At 27.2% G+C, this 17,473-nt stretch overlaps 1 protein-coding gene and 1 long non-coding RNA gene across 3 annotated transcripts; one reads left to right on the forward strand and one right to left on the reverse strand.

Annotated features, from left to right (window-relative positions):
- Positions 1-12,208: 12,208 nt before the first annotated feature.
- On the reverse strand, positions 12,209-13,870 carry LOC124841402 (HXXXD-type acyl-transferase family protein). Its single transcript, XM_047317667.2, has one exon. The coding sequence runs from the start codon at positions 13,810-13,812 to the stop codon at positions 12,505-12,507; it is 1,308 nt and encodes a 435-aa protein (XP_047173623.2). The 5' UTR covers positions 13,813-13,870; the 3' UTR covers positions 12,209-12,504.
- Positions 13,871-15,090: 1,220 nt separating this feature from the next.
- On the forward strand, positions 15,091-15,884 carry LOC148206763 (uncharacterized). Of its 2 annotated transcripts, XR_015786415.1 has the most exons (3): positions 15,091-15,274; positions 15,491-15,524; positions 15,630-15,884. It is a non-coding gene; the product is annotated as an uncharacterized LOC148206763 (long non-coding RNA). The 2 variants fall into 2 exon arrangements; XR_015786411.1 differs by having other exon boundaries at positions 15,091-15,524.
- The last annotated feature ends 1,589 nt before the right edge of the window (positions 15,885-17,473 follow it).

A 17,473-nucleotide genomic window follows, 5' to 3' on the forward strand; every position in this document is an offset into this window, starting at 1 on the left:
GTTTTTTTTGTTGTTGCTCTTATCCCTTATTTACTGTATTCAATGAAAAAATGCCTACTCCTATTAAAAAAAGGAAAATGTTTTTTAATAACTTTTTTTTTGACAATTTTTTATAAATACTTTTTTAAAAATAAATTCAACCAGAGTAATGATATATTACGTAATTTATTGTCAAAAGTTAATTATTATAAAAAGTTGTTAACATATTAAAAGTTGAAAATTTTATTTTCAAAATGTTAGTTGTTATAAAATGTTGTCAAGTTGAAAAATGTGGGTACTGTCTCTATTTTATTAACTTTTTGAGAACTGTATTACTATTTTATTTATCTATGTATATTTGAAATGAATCCATTACAAATGATCATATAAGTTGTTGTAAAATAAATTACCATATAAGTTGTTGTGAAAAAATTATTAATAAAAATTGTTAAAAATATATTTTTCTTGATTGTAGAAATGTGAGTTGTCGGATTGCTTCAATTGGTTGTAATTATGTGAGTTGTCGGATAGGAAGAGATGTGTCCAAGTATTTTACATTGATTAATATTATATTTTCATATAAATGTTTTCAATATTTCACAAAAACATTAACAAAAAAGTAATTACACGTCATGCCTTGAAAGTAGGAAAAAGAATATAAATGTTTACTATATATATAGTAAGAGGATTAATGACATAATAATATGAGATTTAGAATTATTCTCTTACATATTTTAAATTTACAGTAAAAAAGAAATAAACTGTGAATCTTCACAATGATCCTCACAATCAATTAACTATATCTTACATCAATTAATTGGTATAAACATGATATTACAACAAATTTAATTTCATAAATATGTATATATTATTTCATATTTTATTTAACAAATTTGATTATAGATGCACTCATATCATTACATTAGATTAATATTTAAACTTTCAGTTTTTATAGCAAATAACTTACTATTTTATTTAATAAAATCTTAATATCACCTACATTTAATAATTTATTTAAATTGTTGTTAGATAAGTCTTAAATATTATTAATGTTAATTATTTTTATTATTGTATTTTTAACTTGTAATTTTAAAAGTTTTCATAATTTCAAATTTTTTAAAGATTGATAAATTGGATAATTAAGAAATCAAATTTTGATATATTTTTTCAATGATGTTTGAAAATAAAAGTGAGGATTCTATTTCTAATATATATATATATATATATATATATATATATATATATATATATATATATATATATATATATTAGTCATACGCATAAATTTTTTAATATGAAAAATAACATAAAGAAAAACAATTAGATTCTCAAATTTATTATGAATTCTTATCTCAAATCATCATGGTTGTAGTAATAATAGTCACTTTAATTACTTTAATAAAAAATACTATAAGAAAATTTCATAAATTGCATAACCAAACTAAATAAGAAAAAAAATGCAAATTTTAAAAAACTTATTTTAGTCATTCTAGAACTTCATGGTAATAGAACAATGAAAGAATGAATGAGAGAAAGATTTAACATTATTTTTTCACAAAAAACACATATAACATAAAATTATTCAGTTGTGTCTCTCTTAACCAGTAAACAATCATACAACAGTTTTCAAAGAACCAAACTTTTACCTAGTGACACATATCCAACCAAATCAAGTTTCCCTAATCCAAACATTTCATACTAGAAAAGTAAAAGTTTTTAGCAACTTTTTTTAGAAAGCACACTAATATATCTAGAATTCAATTAGGCACATTCTCATCTTCATTAACCATCAAAGAAAAAAAAAATCAACAATAAAAGAAGGAAAGTTCAGTGAATATTTGTCCAAGCCGAACTAACAATAAAGTATAACTTTACTATTTCAAAATAAGAAATTATAATTAATATAGATACACAAATGTTAGAACACCAATGATTATTTCTATAACATCACACATTTTTTTATCAGATTACAACTAATAAAATAAGGATGTTATAAAATTGGTTAAACAAAACATATTGTCTCAACATATAAATATATAGTATTAATACAATTATCAAAACTAAATAACTGTAATTAATAAAATATATATAAAACGACTATGGTAACTACTAGACAACCAAGGAGTAAACGTCGCTTCATCACCGTCTTTCACCAAAGATGCTTCAACATATATCCTAATATGCTCATACTAACAAGGTGATCATTATAAAAGAGATAACATAGACACAAGAACACACCACAAAAAACAAGCAGGGTAAACTAATATGCAAAAAGAGTTTTATAAATCAAATATAAATATATCATAATACACTACTCATTCATAAAACTATGTAACCACTTTGCCACAAGTGAAGTGATTGGTCAAACCACCATTAACTCGAATAGAAAGATGAACATATTGTAAAATATGAAAAAACTATGTCAAAAAGTTTTCATAAAAATCAAAACAACGCAAAACTTGAATTAAGAAATGTCAATTGATTGTATCAAAAGTTTTGATTATATCAATTTTGATAACTACCTTACCACCTTCGACCTTTTCAGAAAAAAGATTAATAACTTCAAAAATAACACAAACATGATCTTTAACACAAGTAACATAAATATGATCTTTAATATTTATGTTTTTAGTGAAACCATTTTTATTAATAGAAACAATCCTACTAGCAATCACAACAATTATATAGTAGATAAAATTTTTGTAATAATTTTAAAACAAAAGTTAGTAAATTTTAGGGGATGAAAATAAGTTATATGTGTTGCCTTGTAAACTTTAGAAATTAAAAGAAATAACATTCGAATTCATATAATTGAAAATCCAACTCATTGTTGAATAATTTTATAAACATCAATACAAACATTACAAAAAAGAATGATAAAAAATATCCACCAAAAATCATATAAACTAAAATCACTATCACCATTAACAAGAAAAAAGAAACGCATGTTTCACCTCGTCATCAAGACATTTAATAAAAAAAAGTTTATTTTCATCATCATTCACCAGATAATGAATAATTACAATTCTCACTACATATCATAAACAATAAACACCATTGTTCAGGTAATATGAAAAGATGTTATTTCGTTTTTTTTTTTGAATTTATAAATAGTCGATTTATTATCATAAAACAACGACCTATTTAAGTTTTAGTATTATATATAAAAAATAATTTTAACATAAAAACTAAAATTTTATTAGTTTGGTTTAAAAACATTACTATACAATTTTTTTCAACGTTCTTTAACAATTTAATGGAATTGGACACATATTTAAATACTTTAATTATCAACAGAATTTAAATAAATTAACAAAATTAAACTTTTTTATACAAAAAATATTTTTTTATTATACTAAAAATATAATATATCAAAATTTAGTCTTACTATTTATTTTTTCTTTTTAAATTATACTACTTTGAAAAAAAAATTAACTTAGCTTGTCTCTCTTCGTGTTTTATCTTACCCCTAAACTCGTTCCTTGGTTTGAGATGAAGATCGCAGACCTTCTTCATCATGTTGGACCTCATTAGTGTTCATGTGTTTGTTTCCCCTTTTGTTTATTCCTTGTTGTTCTTCGTGGATAACAAATTCGTTGCTTAAATAAAATAATGCATTTTAGTTTAAGCATCAATTATTTATACTGAAATAACTTTTAAACAATTCTGATAGTCACGACACCTTTTTCCAGTAATAAAATTGCTTAAAACAACTCTAACTAATTGTAAAGGTTTTAAGCATGTCAATTGAAGACTACTTACGTGAAAATAATATTAATGATTTAGATTGAGATAAGGCGATCCACTATTTTTCTTTTTATCCAATTTCGTTAAACTATTATAAGCATTTTTAATTTTATAGTTTTTTCCAAAAATAAGTTAATATATTCTATGTGAATTTGAACTTTGCTAACAACATTTCATAACAATGTTTTAATAATAGGTTATGGCATTACTATTTTATTCATCCGTTTAAATTATTTTCAAAATAAATATTTAAAATCATGTAACATTAAATATGTCTTATAAAAGAATTATTAAAAATAATTACTAAAAAAACATTTTTCTTGTAAATGTTCCCTTGTGGATAGTCAAATTCTCAACTGGATTTTGATTCCCAATGTTTAAAACTCCAAAACTCTACTGAAATTCGCCTCCCTGCTTATGGAATTTCGGAAGGAGGTTTTAGGATTTATTTTGAAAGAAAGGGAGAACTTTTTTATATAAAATAAGAAACTAAAATCAAAACTAGAGAAAAATAGTTTAAACAAATTAATTAAAACTATTCATATTAAATTTTAATTAGTTTTAAAGAAGTAAGAAAATAAAAAATAATTTGAGTAAATAATTTTTTATAATATTAGGTTTATAATGTAATTAAAATTAAATTTGTTATTATTGGTTTGTTGAAAATTAAAAAGAAAATATAATAGAAAATATAGTTTTAATTATGGACATTCGAGTTAAAAAATAAATATAGTAATTTAAATCAAATATATATTATTTTCATTGGTGTAAAAATTGAAATAAAATTATTAATTTAATAACTCTTTTATTGTGTCTATGATTAAAATTAATTTTTTTGCTTGTTGAAAATAATTTAAAAAGTAGTTTTCTAAATACCCGGAGAAGGTAAGATGGTTTGAAATTATTATTAAAAGATATACTTAATTATGATTTTCCTGTTAAATATGAAGATATCAATAATGACGGTAGGGTTAAACTTAAAATTTTAAATTAACAAATAATTATAATTTGGATGAAATAATTTTTTAAATCATAAATTTGTGCAATAATAGTTGAAATATATATATATATATATATATATATATATAATATTTCGTAAATAGAATATAAATATTTAATGCAGATTAATTAAAATTTAATTTAATTGATAAATTAAAATAAGAGGAGAGAAAATATATGTCAAATCATATTTATTATTTGTTTGATTTGTCCACCGACAACCATTATTTTAAAATGAAAAGTTTGTGTAATGGTAAGAGTTCGGAGTTGATAAGGTGCTTTTAAATAATGGCACTTGGTAATTTAATTATTAAAACAATTAGAATATAAATAAAATTTATATAAACAAGTTTTATTATTTAAAATTATATTATTTTTTTAAAAGAAATTAAAGTTTTTTTATTTTTTTAAAGATTCTAATTTCTTGTTATTTATTTTGAGAATAAGTTTTGAGATAAAATATTTAATTCTAGTTGATCAATTTCTATAAAAGAGTATGTTGATTCTTATTTTTTTTCTTTTTTGTTTTTATGCTTTTTTTGTACATGTGAACGATTTTAACTTGCATGTGAGATTTGAGTTTTTTTTATAAGGCTCTCTAGTGATAAGTGATTTAACTATGTCTTTTTATTATGTTTTTGTTTTTTGTAAGAGCATATAGAGTTTTTTATGTTTATGGAGTTGTCTTAGGTGTTCTAAAACTTTTTGTTCTTTTGGTAGGTAAGAGAAACTAGATGATTTAGCATGTGTGAGTTTGATATTATTAGTTGAATTTGGTACGTGGAACATGATTTTTTTTTTGTGTTGAATGGTATGATATATATTTGATAACTTGAAGTAAGTGTTTGTTGTGCTTGAATTGTAGTGATCGAGAAAAATTGAAGATTTGATCATTTGAGAAAGTTCATATTCATTCTAACATAAAAAATTGTTTTTGAATCAAACACTAAGTCATAAATGTTAATTTGATCATCAGAATAAGTTATTGGTTTCTCAAATCACATATTTAAAGTAGTTTTTCTGATATAATGTTCAACAATATTGATGTAAGACTAGTTTAATACTACAAGTTTAAAAGTAATTATGCTCCATATCAATGCTGACTTTTCTCGTTGAACAATCATTTTGTGAATGTTTCATACTATAATGTTCAAAATGTCAAATTCTTAAAATACTAGTTGAGAATTTGAGTTATGAAGATTAAATTCTCAAATACGTAAGTTTAAATGATAAATTATATATGTAGTTGGTCTTAATCGAATTTGGATTATGATGACTGGAAGAACTTTAGTGAAATGGATACCAGTAGTTTGAGACAACATTATAACTATTCAACTTTGATATTAATATTTTAATATTATAATTTCTGAAGTATCAGAAAAAATGTTTCATATTATAAACCTAATCTTATTTTTCGCCGCGCTTCTGTTATTGACAAAAAGTAACCGTAATTTTTCCACGATTTTGTTAAAGAAAAAAAAATTATGGTGCGAAATTCATGTTGCTGAAAGAGAAATTCATGTTATCAGTATTTTTATTATTTGTTGTGTAAAGTAAGTTTTAGATAATATATATTTTATTCTATTTTACTTCTTGAAATTCTAAAGCTTAAAAGGCCTTGTTTACGTGGGTAGATTTGTGGGAGATGATTTAGAGAGTGATTGAATAAATTTGAGGAGATTTGAGGGAGAATGGATTTGAATGTAATTGAGAGTAGATTTAGAAATAAAGTTTGTGAAAATTAGTGTAGAATTTGAATGATGTGAGAGATTTAAAAAATTTATTTAATTGTAGAAATTAAATATTATCAAAATGTCCCTAGTTATATTTAATTGAAAGAATGTTTATAAAAAATAAAAAATTAATATTAATTATTAAAATTAATTTTAAAAATATACAAAATTGTGCTCTGCCTAAACCATGTCTCGCTCTGCCTAGACCGTGCTAGGGTTTTACGAACCAGCTACGCAAGCCGTCCAGAACAAAATAAGGAAGAAAGATGGTGGCTGACGGGATCAAGAAGTTGAAGGTTTCCGAGAAGGGGGAGAACCTCGACGAAATCAACGAGAACTTGTCCTTTCCATTGAGAAGTTGCAGGAGATCCAAGACGAGCTGGAAAAGGTACCAATTCTTCAATATCCCACCCGTTTTCCTTCTTCCTCTTTTTTTGTTTTTTCAATATCGTGGATTACGGATCTTCCCTCGTCTTTTTTTGAGGTTTTTATGTGACGTTGGAAATGTGACTCTGCTTTTGGAGTCTCCGAATTTCACGCGCTAAATGTGATTGCTTTTATGTTTGATTATCTGTTTTTGGTTTCGGAATGTGATCCATTAACCTGTTGTTTGTGCTTCGTTTTATTTGTTGGCTGTGTTGTTTTAGATCAACAAAGAAGCCAGCGAATACTGGGAACTGAATACATAAAATTGAGAATCGAATACAAGCTTTTTTATATATGTTAGTGTAACCGTAACCGAATACAGTTCACATGTAATCGAATAACTGCATGCATGTTTTTCATTGTGGTATTTTAGAATAACTCGAGGGTAAAACTGATTTTTTAAACAAAATCCTCTCAAATCCGAGCAACATCGCGGGTGATAAAAATATAACATATCTGGCAAATCCGTTTAAATCATTCCTCGCAAATCTCTTCAAAAGAACACGTTTTATCCCCCTAATCAGCGCTCACATTTCCTTTTGAACAGGGTAATCCCTTCGTGCGAACAGAGCGTAAAGGAAGAACAAGACATTGAAGTTCTGCAAATTATATTGAAGTTTACATAATGATGATTACCCGGCTAAAATGTTAAACCCTAAAACTATTAAGTCTAATTTGAAAATCTTAGGCCGTGTTCATTTGAAGGTAATTTATTGTTACTAGCGATTTGCAACGATGGATTTCAAATGAATTTTATGTTCACTTCTATAGATTTGCAAGCGATGGAAAGAACAGATTTGCATGCGATGGAAAGAGCAGATTTGCAGGATGAAGCAAAATTTCAATCTTCCATTCTATGCACACATTTGCAAGGAATTATAACAATTCTCAATTTTACCCTTAATATAATATATTTGATTAAAATAGATTCTCAATTTTACCCTTATTATTATTATTATTATTATTATTATAATAATAATAATAATAATAATAATAATTAACGTTAATTTTGTATTCTTTATAAACATTTTTATAATTAAATATAAAATTAACAATTATCATTTTATACTACTTTAATAACCAGGGTCATTTTGGTAATTTTTAATTTTTATTAATTAAACAATTTTTTTATTTGTCATATGAATCAAATCCTATACTAATTCTTAGAAATTTTACTTTCAAATGTACTCTCACTCACCTCCAAATTCACTTAAATAAAATAACAAAAAATTTATCCTTAAATCTTTTCAAATTCATCATTTCAGTCTTTCCTAAATTATCTCTTCAAGTAAACACAACGAAAACATTAAAACAAGAAAAAATTAAACCTCTAAAGGAGTCCTTATAAAAGCAATTTTGTAATGTTAGCAAAAAGATATCTCTCTTTAGAACTTGATTTGATGTAACAAAGAAGAAAATGAGAGTCAACAACTAACTTCCCTATAAACTTCATTCTTGGACAAAATCATTCCAACACTTCCCGTCAGTTTTTTTCACTCTACAATTCATTCCACGGTCCAATATCACAATCTTTCCCTAATAAAAATCAAATCCAAATCATACTAATCCTGCCAATTAAAACATCAAATATTAGATTTAAATTTTACTGAATTAAGTTGAGCTCAAATTCGACCAATAACCTTAACCGTGCTCATGCCTATTCTCAAATATTGCACCCAAGAATTCATTTGAAAAATTAAAAATACATTGAATTAAGTTAAAGTTTTACTTTTTAAAAAGTACTATTTTGGACAAAAATTCAAACAAAACATAAATAGTTGTGAACCACGACCGAATGACGATGTCAGCTGAATTTATTGCCGAAAATTAATGCTCCTGCATACATGTCCTCTTATTAGGCATGACAAAAAATTTCGCGCTCGCGGATATCCGCAGATAAAAAACAGATAGTTGATATCCGCGAATATTTATTACCCGTAATCTACGGATATTTTAATACCCGCTTATAAACGGATCGGGTGTGAATATTATACTATCTGTACCCGCAGATACTCGTTACTCACAAAAAATAAAAATAAAAATTTAATTTACATTTTATTAAGTTAAATTTAATTAAAATTAACATTAATTTATATTTTAAAGGATTAAATTTAATTAAAATTGAATTTAAATTTATATTTAATTTAATTTATATTATATTTTATATATTTTTTGTAATTTTATTTAAATTTTATTTTAATAATTTATTAAAATATATTTTTTTTAATATTTGTGGGTATCCGTGGATATCCACGGGTATCCGCGGATATCCACGGGTATCCGCGGGTTTTAAAATACCCGCGGATATTTTTTAAGTGGGTATCTATGCGGATAGCGGATCGGGTAACGGGTGGATTTTTTTTGTCGAGTCGGGTTGTGGGTAGACACTATCCGTGCCCGACCCGACCCGTTACCATCCTACGTGTGATGTTCACAACTATAATGACAAAATAGTTTTAATAGAATTATATTTGAAAATTTTATTACAATATAATGCATTTTTATTATTTATTATATAAAATAATGAAGGGATTTTATTAAATAATAAATAATTCACAATTTTTTTGTAAATTTACAAATTTCAAAGTGTGAAAATAGCATTTATAAACCTATGGTAAAGAGAAATATCACATTAGATTAAATATATTTTTGGTTACTTAATTTTTAATAAAATTAGAAAATCGTTTTTTTAATTTTGATTCAATTTAATATTTTATTTCACTTCAATATTAATTATTTATAAATAAATTTAACAAAATTTAATTAAAAAATTAAATTTACACAATTCTAAATATAAAATTTAAATTAATTTAAAATTTTAAAAAATGACTAATTTCAATTTTTATTTTAAAAAGTTAAAAATATATTTAATTCATATCATATATTCACATTAAGTATACTTGCGCACAAAATCATAACATAATTGAATGGGAAAGATCTATGATTATACTTTATGTTTTGAAGAAAATATTTATTTAGTGGATGCCAAGATGCGTTCTTCCTTTTAGAATAGGTAATAAGTTAAGCATGAATCCTTTTAGAATATTCAAATTAATTACATTATAATCAATTAGTAGCATTTTTGGCGTGAAAAGAATCTAAGAATATATTTTAAAAAAATACATAATTATTATCTGAACTATATTCGATAACATATTTATATAACTTATTAAAACATAATCAAATTACATAATTCAAATCTCAATTATATTATTTCTATAATAAATTAATAACATTAGTAAGTTGTTGTTCCTTTAAAAATAAGTTTTTTTTCTCATTCTAAAAATACAAAATTTTTATATCTAAGAGTTAATTCTATAAAAAAGATAAATTCTTGAGTTCTTGAAAAATAGTTGGCTTTTTATCAAATTCATCAAGAAGCTATTAAGATGAATTTGATTATGAAGATTTTTGCTTGACATAGGACATAGGACTGATGTATAACGTATATTCTAGGTATATTTATTTCATTTATTTTCTATATTTTTTCATTCTTTAAATTCTATTCCTTGTAGGTGATAATCTTGATGCAATTGTATGAAAAATTGTATCTAGAATTTGATTCTTGATAAGTGTATCATGTTCTTGATATCTTAGAGTCTAGAATTATTAAGTTGTAATTATAATTTTGTTAACTCTTTAATTATTGTAAAAATATTTTAAGCTCAAATTATTTGAAAAAAAATTAAACATAAATTCAGGTTGACTCAAATCAATATAAAATTCGTATGTACATTTCTTCTTCTTCTTTCATCAATTTTATGTTTCTTTGATTATTTGAAAAAGTTCCAAGAATTAACATTTTAATAATTAATTAGAAAGAGCTAAATTTTTGTAAAACCAATGCACTTTTCTTGCAGACTATCTAAATAAAATTTACTATCTATCATAATTTAAGTTAAATAAAAAATGTAAAATAATAAATGGTTTAAAATAAGTTTAAGAGTTTTATCAATTAAAATAAATTAATGTAAATTATTTAAACATAGTACGATTGCAGACTTTGAGATCTACACATATTATTTTGGTACAGAAAGCAACTTATCATTCAAAATGTGTGGTGACGAAAAGAGTATTAAATTTTTGTGGTCCTTCTTAATAAATATGGCGAAGTAAATCATACCGACTCATTATGGAATGGACCACTATTGAATGTGGTTGCAATTGGCTACTTTAGATTTTCCACTAGTCCATATATAAGTCACCTTCAAATGTTACTATTATACACATTTTGCTTTTAGCTTCTGCAGTTCACCTTAAAAAGCATTGTCACTTAAAAAGGAAATGAGTATCATTTCATTAAGATATTAAATGTAAATAAAATGTAATGTTATTTAATATAATCTTGCGAGAGATAAGTATTCTTTTCTGTAAAGTATTTAATGTTTAATTGTATTAGAGTTTATTAACTAACTAAAATTTATTATTTATTAATTCATTCACAAACTGCGTCTCTCACTCCTTCCTCATTGTCACCGGCTTGCAATGTGTGGGCTTAAAATCAACCCGTGATTAAAAATATAAAACATGCATAGAAGTATGATAATAAAAATAAATTGTAGAATTCATTCACACTGCACTCACTACTTAGATGAGAGATTCTCAAACTTAACGAGAAATAAGATTTTTGTACAATTTATATCCATCTTTTAAATTCATTTTCGGAAGCAACAAAGCCTAAAATGTCCAAACCGAGGCTACTAACCACATGTCACTCAAACAATATTCAACACAAAAACAGTAAAAACCCGACATTTCAAACGGCCTATGTGATAGTTTGTTGTCAATTTCAAATATACGGATAAATAATCTATTGTTAAAAACCATCAAAATATATGTATATCTAATCAAAAATCACTCACATAGTAGTTTATAATTAATTCGTTTCAAATATATGAAACAATATAATAATAATATATTATCAAAAAATTGTTAAAATATCATAATTTAATCTAATCATATCAACAAAACACACTCATTCTTATTCAAAGAACATAATGTACAACACAACTTCATACTTCATCTCATGATTAACATATTATTACCTTTCATACAATCTATGCTTTCCAAAACAGCATCAAAATTATCATAAATGTTATTAACTAGTCTTTGTACCTGTGGACGCACGGATAATTAAATTTTATTTTTTTACTATTGTTAAAAATAAATTAAATAAATATCATGTTATATATTCAAATCAAAATAATGAATAATATTTATAGATGTTGAAAATAATATATAAAACCAATTGAGGATGAGTTGAAGGCAGGGATTTAAATATTTGAATGATAATTCTAAAATTAGAGTTAGAATTATACCTATCATTTCAATAAAAATTAATTTTCTATTGGAAAAACATTTGGAGTAATCCAAACAATCCAGATAAATCTTCATATATCCCACCCTACATCGACAATATCTCCTTTTAACCATTCGTTTAAGAAAAGAAAAGCTTAAACTACTAGGAGAGATAAAACTTCTTATAAGAACAAGTTATCGATTCAAAATAATTTCTAATTAACCAACTCCTCAAAGATCTTTTCTGGATTGCTTATGCTACTAACAATCATGGATCTGACAGAAATTGGACTTGTAAGATCTTGTGTTGTAGCTAGAATAGCTAGCTGAAAACGGCATCCATGAAGTCGGGGTCATTTTCCATTGCCTCCAAAATCTCAAAAGGAAGGCACACTTCAATGTCGATAGAACCTTCTTCAGCGCCTGCATACACACTAATCTTTCCGCAACCCTTATTTGCACCACCACTTCTTACCGCCACGGGCTTTCCCCACCCAAAATCGTTACCGTAAAAGTCGAACCTCGGAGAACTGCTAGTGGCCAGTGAACCACCAAACAATTTAAGCAGCCTCGGAGTTCTCACCCAAGACTCATAGTGGTTCTTTAACCTCTCATGAGAGTGCAAAGCAATCATCTTGTTCATGTCCAGAGCACCCTTCCCAAGACCACCCTCCAATAGTTCCCCGGCTTTCATGGTCACAACACCAAACATCACTGAGTTTCCAAAATAACCCTCTGCCAATGGTGGAACCATCCTGGGCCCAACGCCAATCGCAAGCACGTAACTTATCTCTTCTTCAGGCTCTACGTGTCGGCAACGAATCACACAGCGCCAAAGTAGAGTTAAAAGCGCTTGCAGAGAAGATATCTTGTCTGTGTTGGCTTCTGCGTTGGCTTTTCTTTTCAGTTCCGCGATTTTTTCCTTCCCGAAATGGAAGACCCTCTCAGGCGGAATTTGTTGTTTGAGGTTTGGGGAGTGTTGGATTTCTTCCTCCTCTGTGAAGGGAAAGCGCATGGGGTGTTCAATGCCATCGGGAAAGTAACGGTGGAGAGAAGGGAGTTTGGATATTTTAAGGGAGCCACGTGAGATTTCAGCCCAGGAATTCACGAAATGCCACAGCGAGTTGCCGTCAGCAACGACATGGTTGATTGTTAGGGCGATGAAGATGCCGTCAACTAGCTCCGTCACCTGCACTGCCAGCAATGGCTGTGAAGTGCCCTTGTAGTTTTTAACGCCGTTGAGTGGAAAGAAGGAGCGAATGATGGGAGGGTTGTATTTGGGTTGAAGGATGTGAGCGACAGTGGTGTTGGGTGCAACGGCGTGGACAAAGAGGACTCCGGCGTTGTTGCAAAGGATGTGGGTTGAGACAATGTTGTCGTGATGTTGGAGTATGACGAGACGACCAGTGATGGGAGGAAAGAAGGCAAGGGTGGAGGAAAGTGAACGTTGAAGATTATTTATTTGGAATGCTGTGTCTTTTGGGCTGCCAAAAAGAAGACCTTTTTGGATGGATTCAACGGTGAGAAACGGAAGATCAAATGGAGTTAAATGGATTTTACGAGGTGAGTTATGGATACTATGAGTGGGTGCCTTGATTGTGGTGGTGGTGATGACTTCCACGGCTTCCATAATTTTAAGATTGTTTTGATCTTTTGAAAGCTTTGTGTCTCAACCTACTCAGATTATCTTAATCCGGTGCTCCATATTTAACACCCAGTGCCATCATAAAGGACAAACCGCTTAAAATATTAATATTTTAATCAGATTTTTTCTTACTTTTAACTTAAAATATTAATATATATTATTATATTATTAAAATAATTAAAAAATCATTTTTATTAATATTTTTCTAATAATTATTTAATAGATTAAATATATATTTTTAATTTTTTTAAAAAACTATATTTAATTTTTAAATCAAATTATATATTATTTGAACCTTATACTTTATTATATAGAAATATGAAATACCTTATCAATAGATAAATGTGACTTTTGTTACGAAAAGATATTTTATATAATTTTTATAAAATACAAACGGGTAAAATAACATAATTTAACTAAGCTGGAAATTTACTTTTTAAAATAATTTGAGAATGAAAAATATATTAATTTTAATAAATATAATTTCTAAAAGCTTGTATTTACAAATTTTGAGGTTAAAAATAAATTTTTTATACAATTCTTTATAAGTTGCTTTTTAAATGGTTGTATTTAAAAATTTTGAGATTAAAAATAGCTCTAATTTTATTTTACAATATCCAAAATATATTTTATAACCTATTTTACTTTATAATAAGATATAATTTGCTTACTAAAATTTTAACATATATATTACTTTATATTAAAATGTAAAAAGAAAAAGTCATTAAAATATTATGAATATATTAAATTATGAAATTATTGTATTTTTTTGATGAATTCTTAATATATTAATATATTTTAGTATTAATATATTAAAATAATTAAGATTAGGAAAAACGAAGAGAATTTATAATATAATTATATGACCATACGAGAAAAGATATATTATAATTTATCATATTAAAAATTCATAAATATACTAGTGCAAGAAAGAGATTCAATAATAAGTTATTATAATAGGTTTTAAGAGGATTTCAACGTAAATTATTTTGTTTTTTATTTAACTAGATTTGGAGGCAAGTGAGAACAGATTTGAAAGTAAAATTTAAGAGTCCATTAGTGTATGATTTGATTGATTGATATATTAAAAAAATTTACTTTTAAATCCACACTCACTTACTTCAAAATCCACTAAAATAAATAATAAAAAATTTACCTTCAAATTCTCTTAGATTTATTTAATCGCTCTCTCCCAAATGAACAAAATATAAAATATCAAACAAAGAAGATATTAAGACAGATATTAAAACAACTATCGGCAAACTCACTCTTCTTTTAATTTCGAAAGTTCATTGTCGTCCTAAACTTCCAGGCGTGATTTTGGCGCACACTCTCGTCGGAAGCCTCCACGTCGTCGACGGCAAGCCTCCACGCTCTCCACGCCTTCAACGTGTCGCCTCCACTTCGTCGTCGCCACCGTAGTCTCCTACAGAACCGTGCACGAAAGGTGTTCTAAGATAATATCTACCCGAATTCACGAAACTTTCTGTTTCTCCCTTTCAATTAGAATAAGAGTTTGATTGCACAATTAGAATAAGGGTTTCATTGCAGTTTGGGGTTTTCCATCTAGAGTTTGGGACTCGAGCTGTAGTCTGTTTTAAAGTCCTAAATCATTTGTTTGTTCCATCTCCAATGTTAATGACTCTTCGTTTTTGGCATTCAGAAAGAAGTTTGGCGCCGATATCGCCAGATTCCAAGTACCTCTCTCTATCTTCATCACATACGCTTATACAATTAATAACTATTGTTGATTAACTGTATATTGTTTTAAACTGCTGTATTTCTTCTATTATTTGTGATAGGGTTGTGAATGTTTTGCGTGCACCAACTGGTTCTGGGAAAACCCTTCTATTTGTATGTCCAATGCTTATGAAGCCAAGGTGTTTTTGCTTATTTTTTCTCCAACCCAGGTTGCAGTTCTCTATTTCCTGTGTACTAGGTTCATATAATATATGTATTTCGAGTTAGATTGATTCTGGCATTCTGAACTTACTTCATTATATGAGGTATTGACCATTCATGTCTTATGAATATTTAAGTGATTAACGTCAAGAGCAGTATACTCGTCTCTACCCCCATGTTTGAAAAAAATATCCATGCCTGCCTTTGTACCTATGCAGATAGCTGCTTCGTACTTTTTTGGGTACCTAATATCTATACTTGCTCCCATTATCCACACTTCACTTTAGGAGTGGAGTGGAGCCATGCATTTGGAATTTGGAAGGTCAAAGGACCAAAAAAATTATAATCTAGTAAAGAAGACTTGACTTTTTTGCTTGCATTAAATAAACCAAGATGTTTAATTATAAGTCTATTACTTCTATTACTTTTTGCTTGCATAAAATAAACCAAGATATTTTATATAATTTTTATAAAATAAAAACCGGTAAAATAGTTTAAGCTGAAAATTTAATTTTTAAAATAATTTGAGAATAAAAAATATATTAATTTTAATAAATATAATTTAAAAAGCTTGTATTTACAAATTTTGAGGTTAAAAATAAAATTTTTATACAACTCTTTATAAGTTGCTTTTTAAATGGTTGTTGTAAGGGTCTGTACAATTAATAAAGGGGCCTTTGGACCTCATGTGGGAGAGTCAGACTCATCATATCAAAGGCACATTACCGTAGCAGGAGTCTTTCTCCTAAGTCAGCTTTTCACTCTGCCAACTTTACCTTCTCTCTTCATATTCTAAATATTGCTCTGCCTTCTCTCTAAAATACCACCTGTTGAACCGTTCAATTTTTGAATAGGTGGTGGTCAAACCGCGTCAAGGGCTCCGTAACGGACCGAACGGGTTCTTGTTCCAACCGTTAAGTCACTTTCTCCTTTTCTCCACCGTTTATAGCACTTAGGGCATTGCTATTTTACTGAATGCATGCCACTAGAAGTGTTCTACTTCAACCATTGGGTGATTTATAGGGTGTCTTTGAATTTTGTTGTGAGGAGCACTATTTAGATCATCCCTGTCAAGTAAACTGTGAAGTTTTCAGGTAAGGGGAGCTAATTATTTTTGTATAAATTTATTTTATACAAATATATGCAGGTTGAATGTTGAACTGGTGTGTTCTTGTGAAGTTGTTCTAAGATGTTAAATTTTTATTGGATAATTATAACTGAGACTGTGGAATTGTGCTTAAATAATTTATGCTTTGGTGTTGAACTGATACATGTGGCAATTATGTTTGTAAGTGTTTCTGTTGAAATTAACCTGTTTTGGTTGAAATTGTTTTGGTTGAAATTGTTCTGGTTGAAATTGTTCTGGTTGGAGAGTTTGGAGTAAGGGCTCTGTGATAGCATGTATATGGGCAGGTACTGTTTAAGGTTACTGTGAAGGGAAGGGTGATATATATATATATATATATATATATATATATATATATATAATTGGTTATTTGATGTCTAGAACACTGTAGGACAATTTTAATAACTTAGATAATTAAATCATAACTTGTTAAAAGCCTTTCTTTGTTGGTAGGATAGAGGGGACTTAAAAACCTGAGTTGGCACATCCCTGATCATAGAGCAGCCCTGGCTTGGTCCAGTACGTTGTGACTAGTCACATGTGCTAGCGTCGAAGGTGAGTCTGATGCGTTCAGACATTTGAACCCTCTCCGGTGACCAATTGAGGGAAAGTAAGATC

This window comes from Vigna umbellata, chromosome 1 (assembly GCF_029865625.1).
Source record: "Vigna umbellata cultivar VRB3 chromosome 1, Vumbellata_1.0, whole genome shotgun sequence".
Taxonomy (NCBI): domain Eukaryota; kingdom Viridiplantae; phylum Streptophyta; class Magnoliopsida; order Fabales; family Fabaceae; genus Vigna; species Vigna umbellata.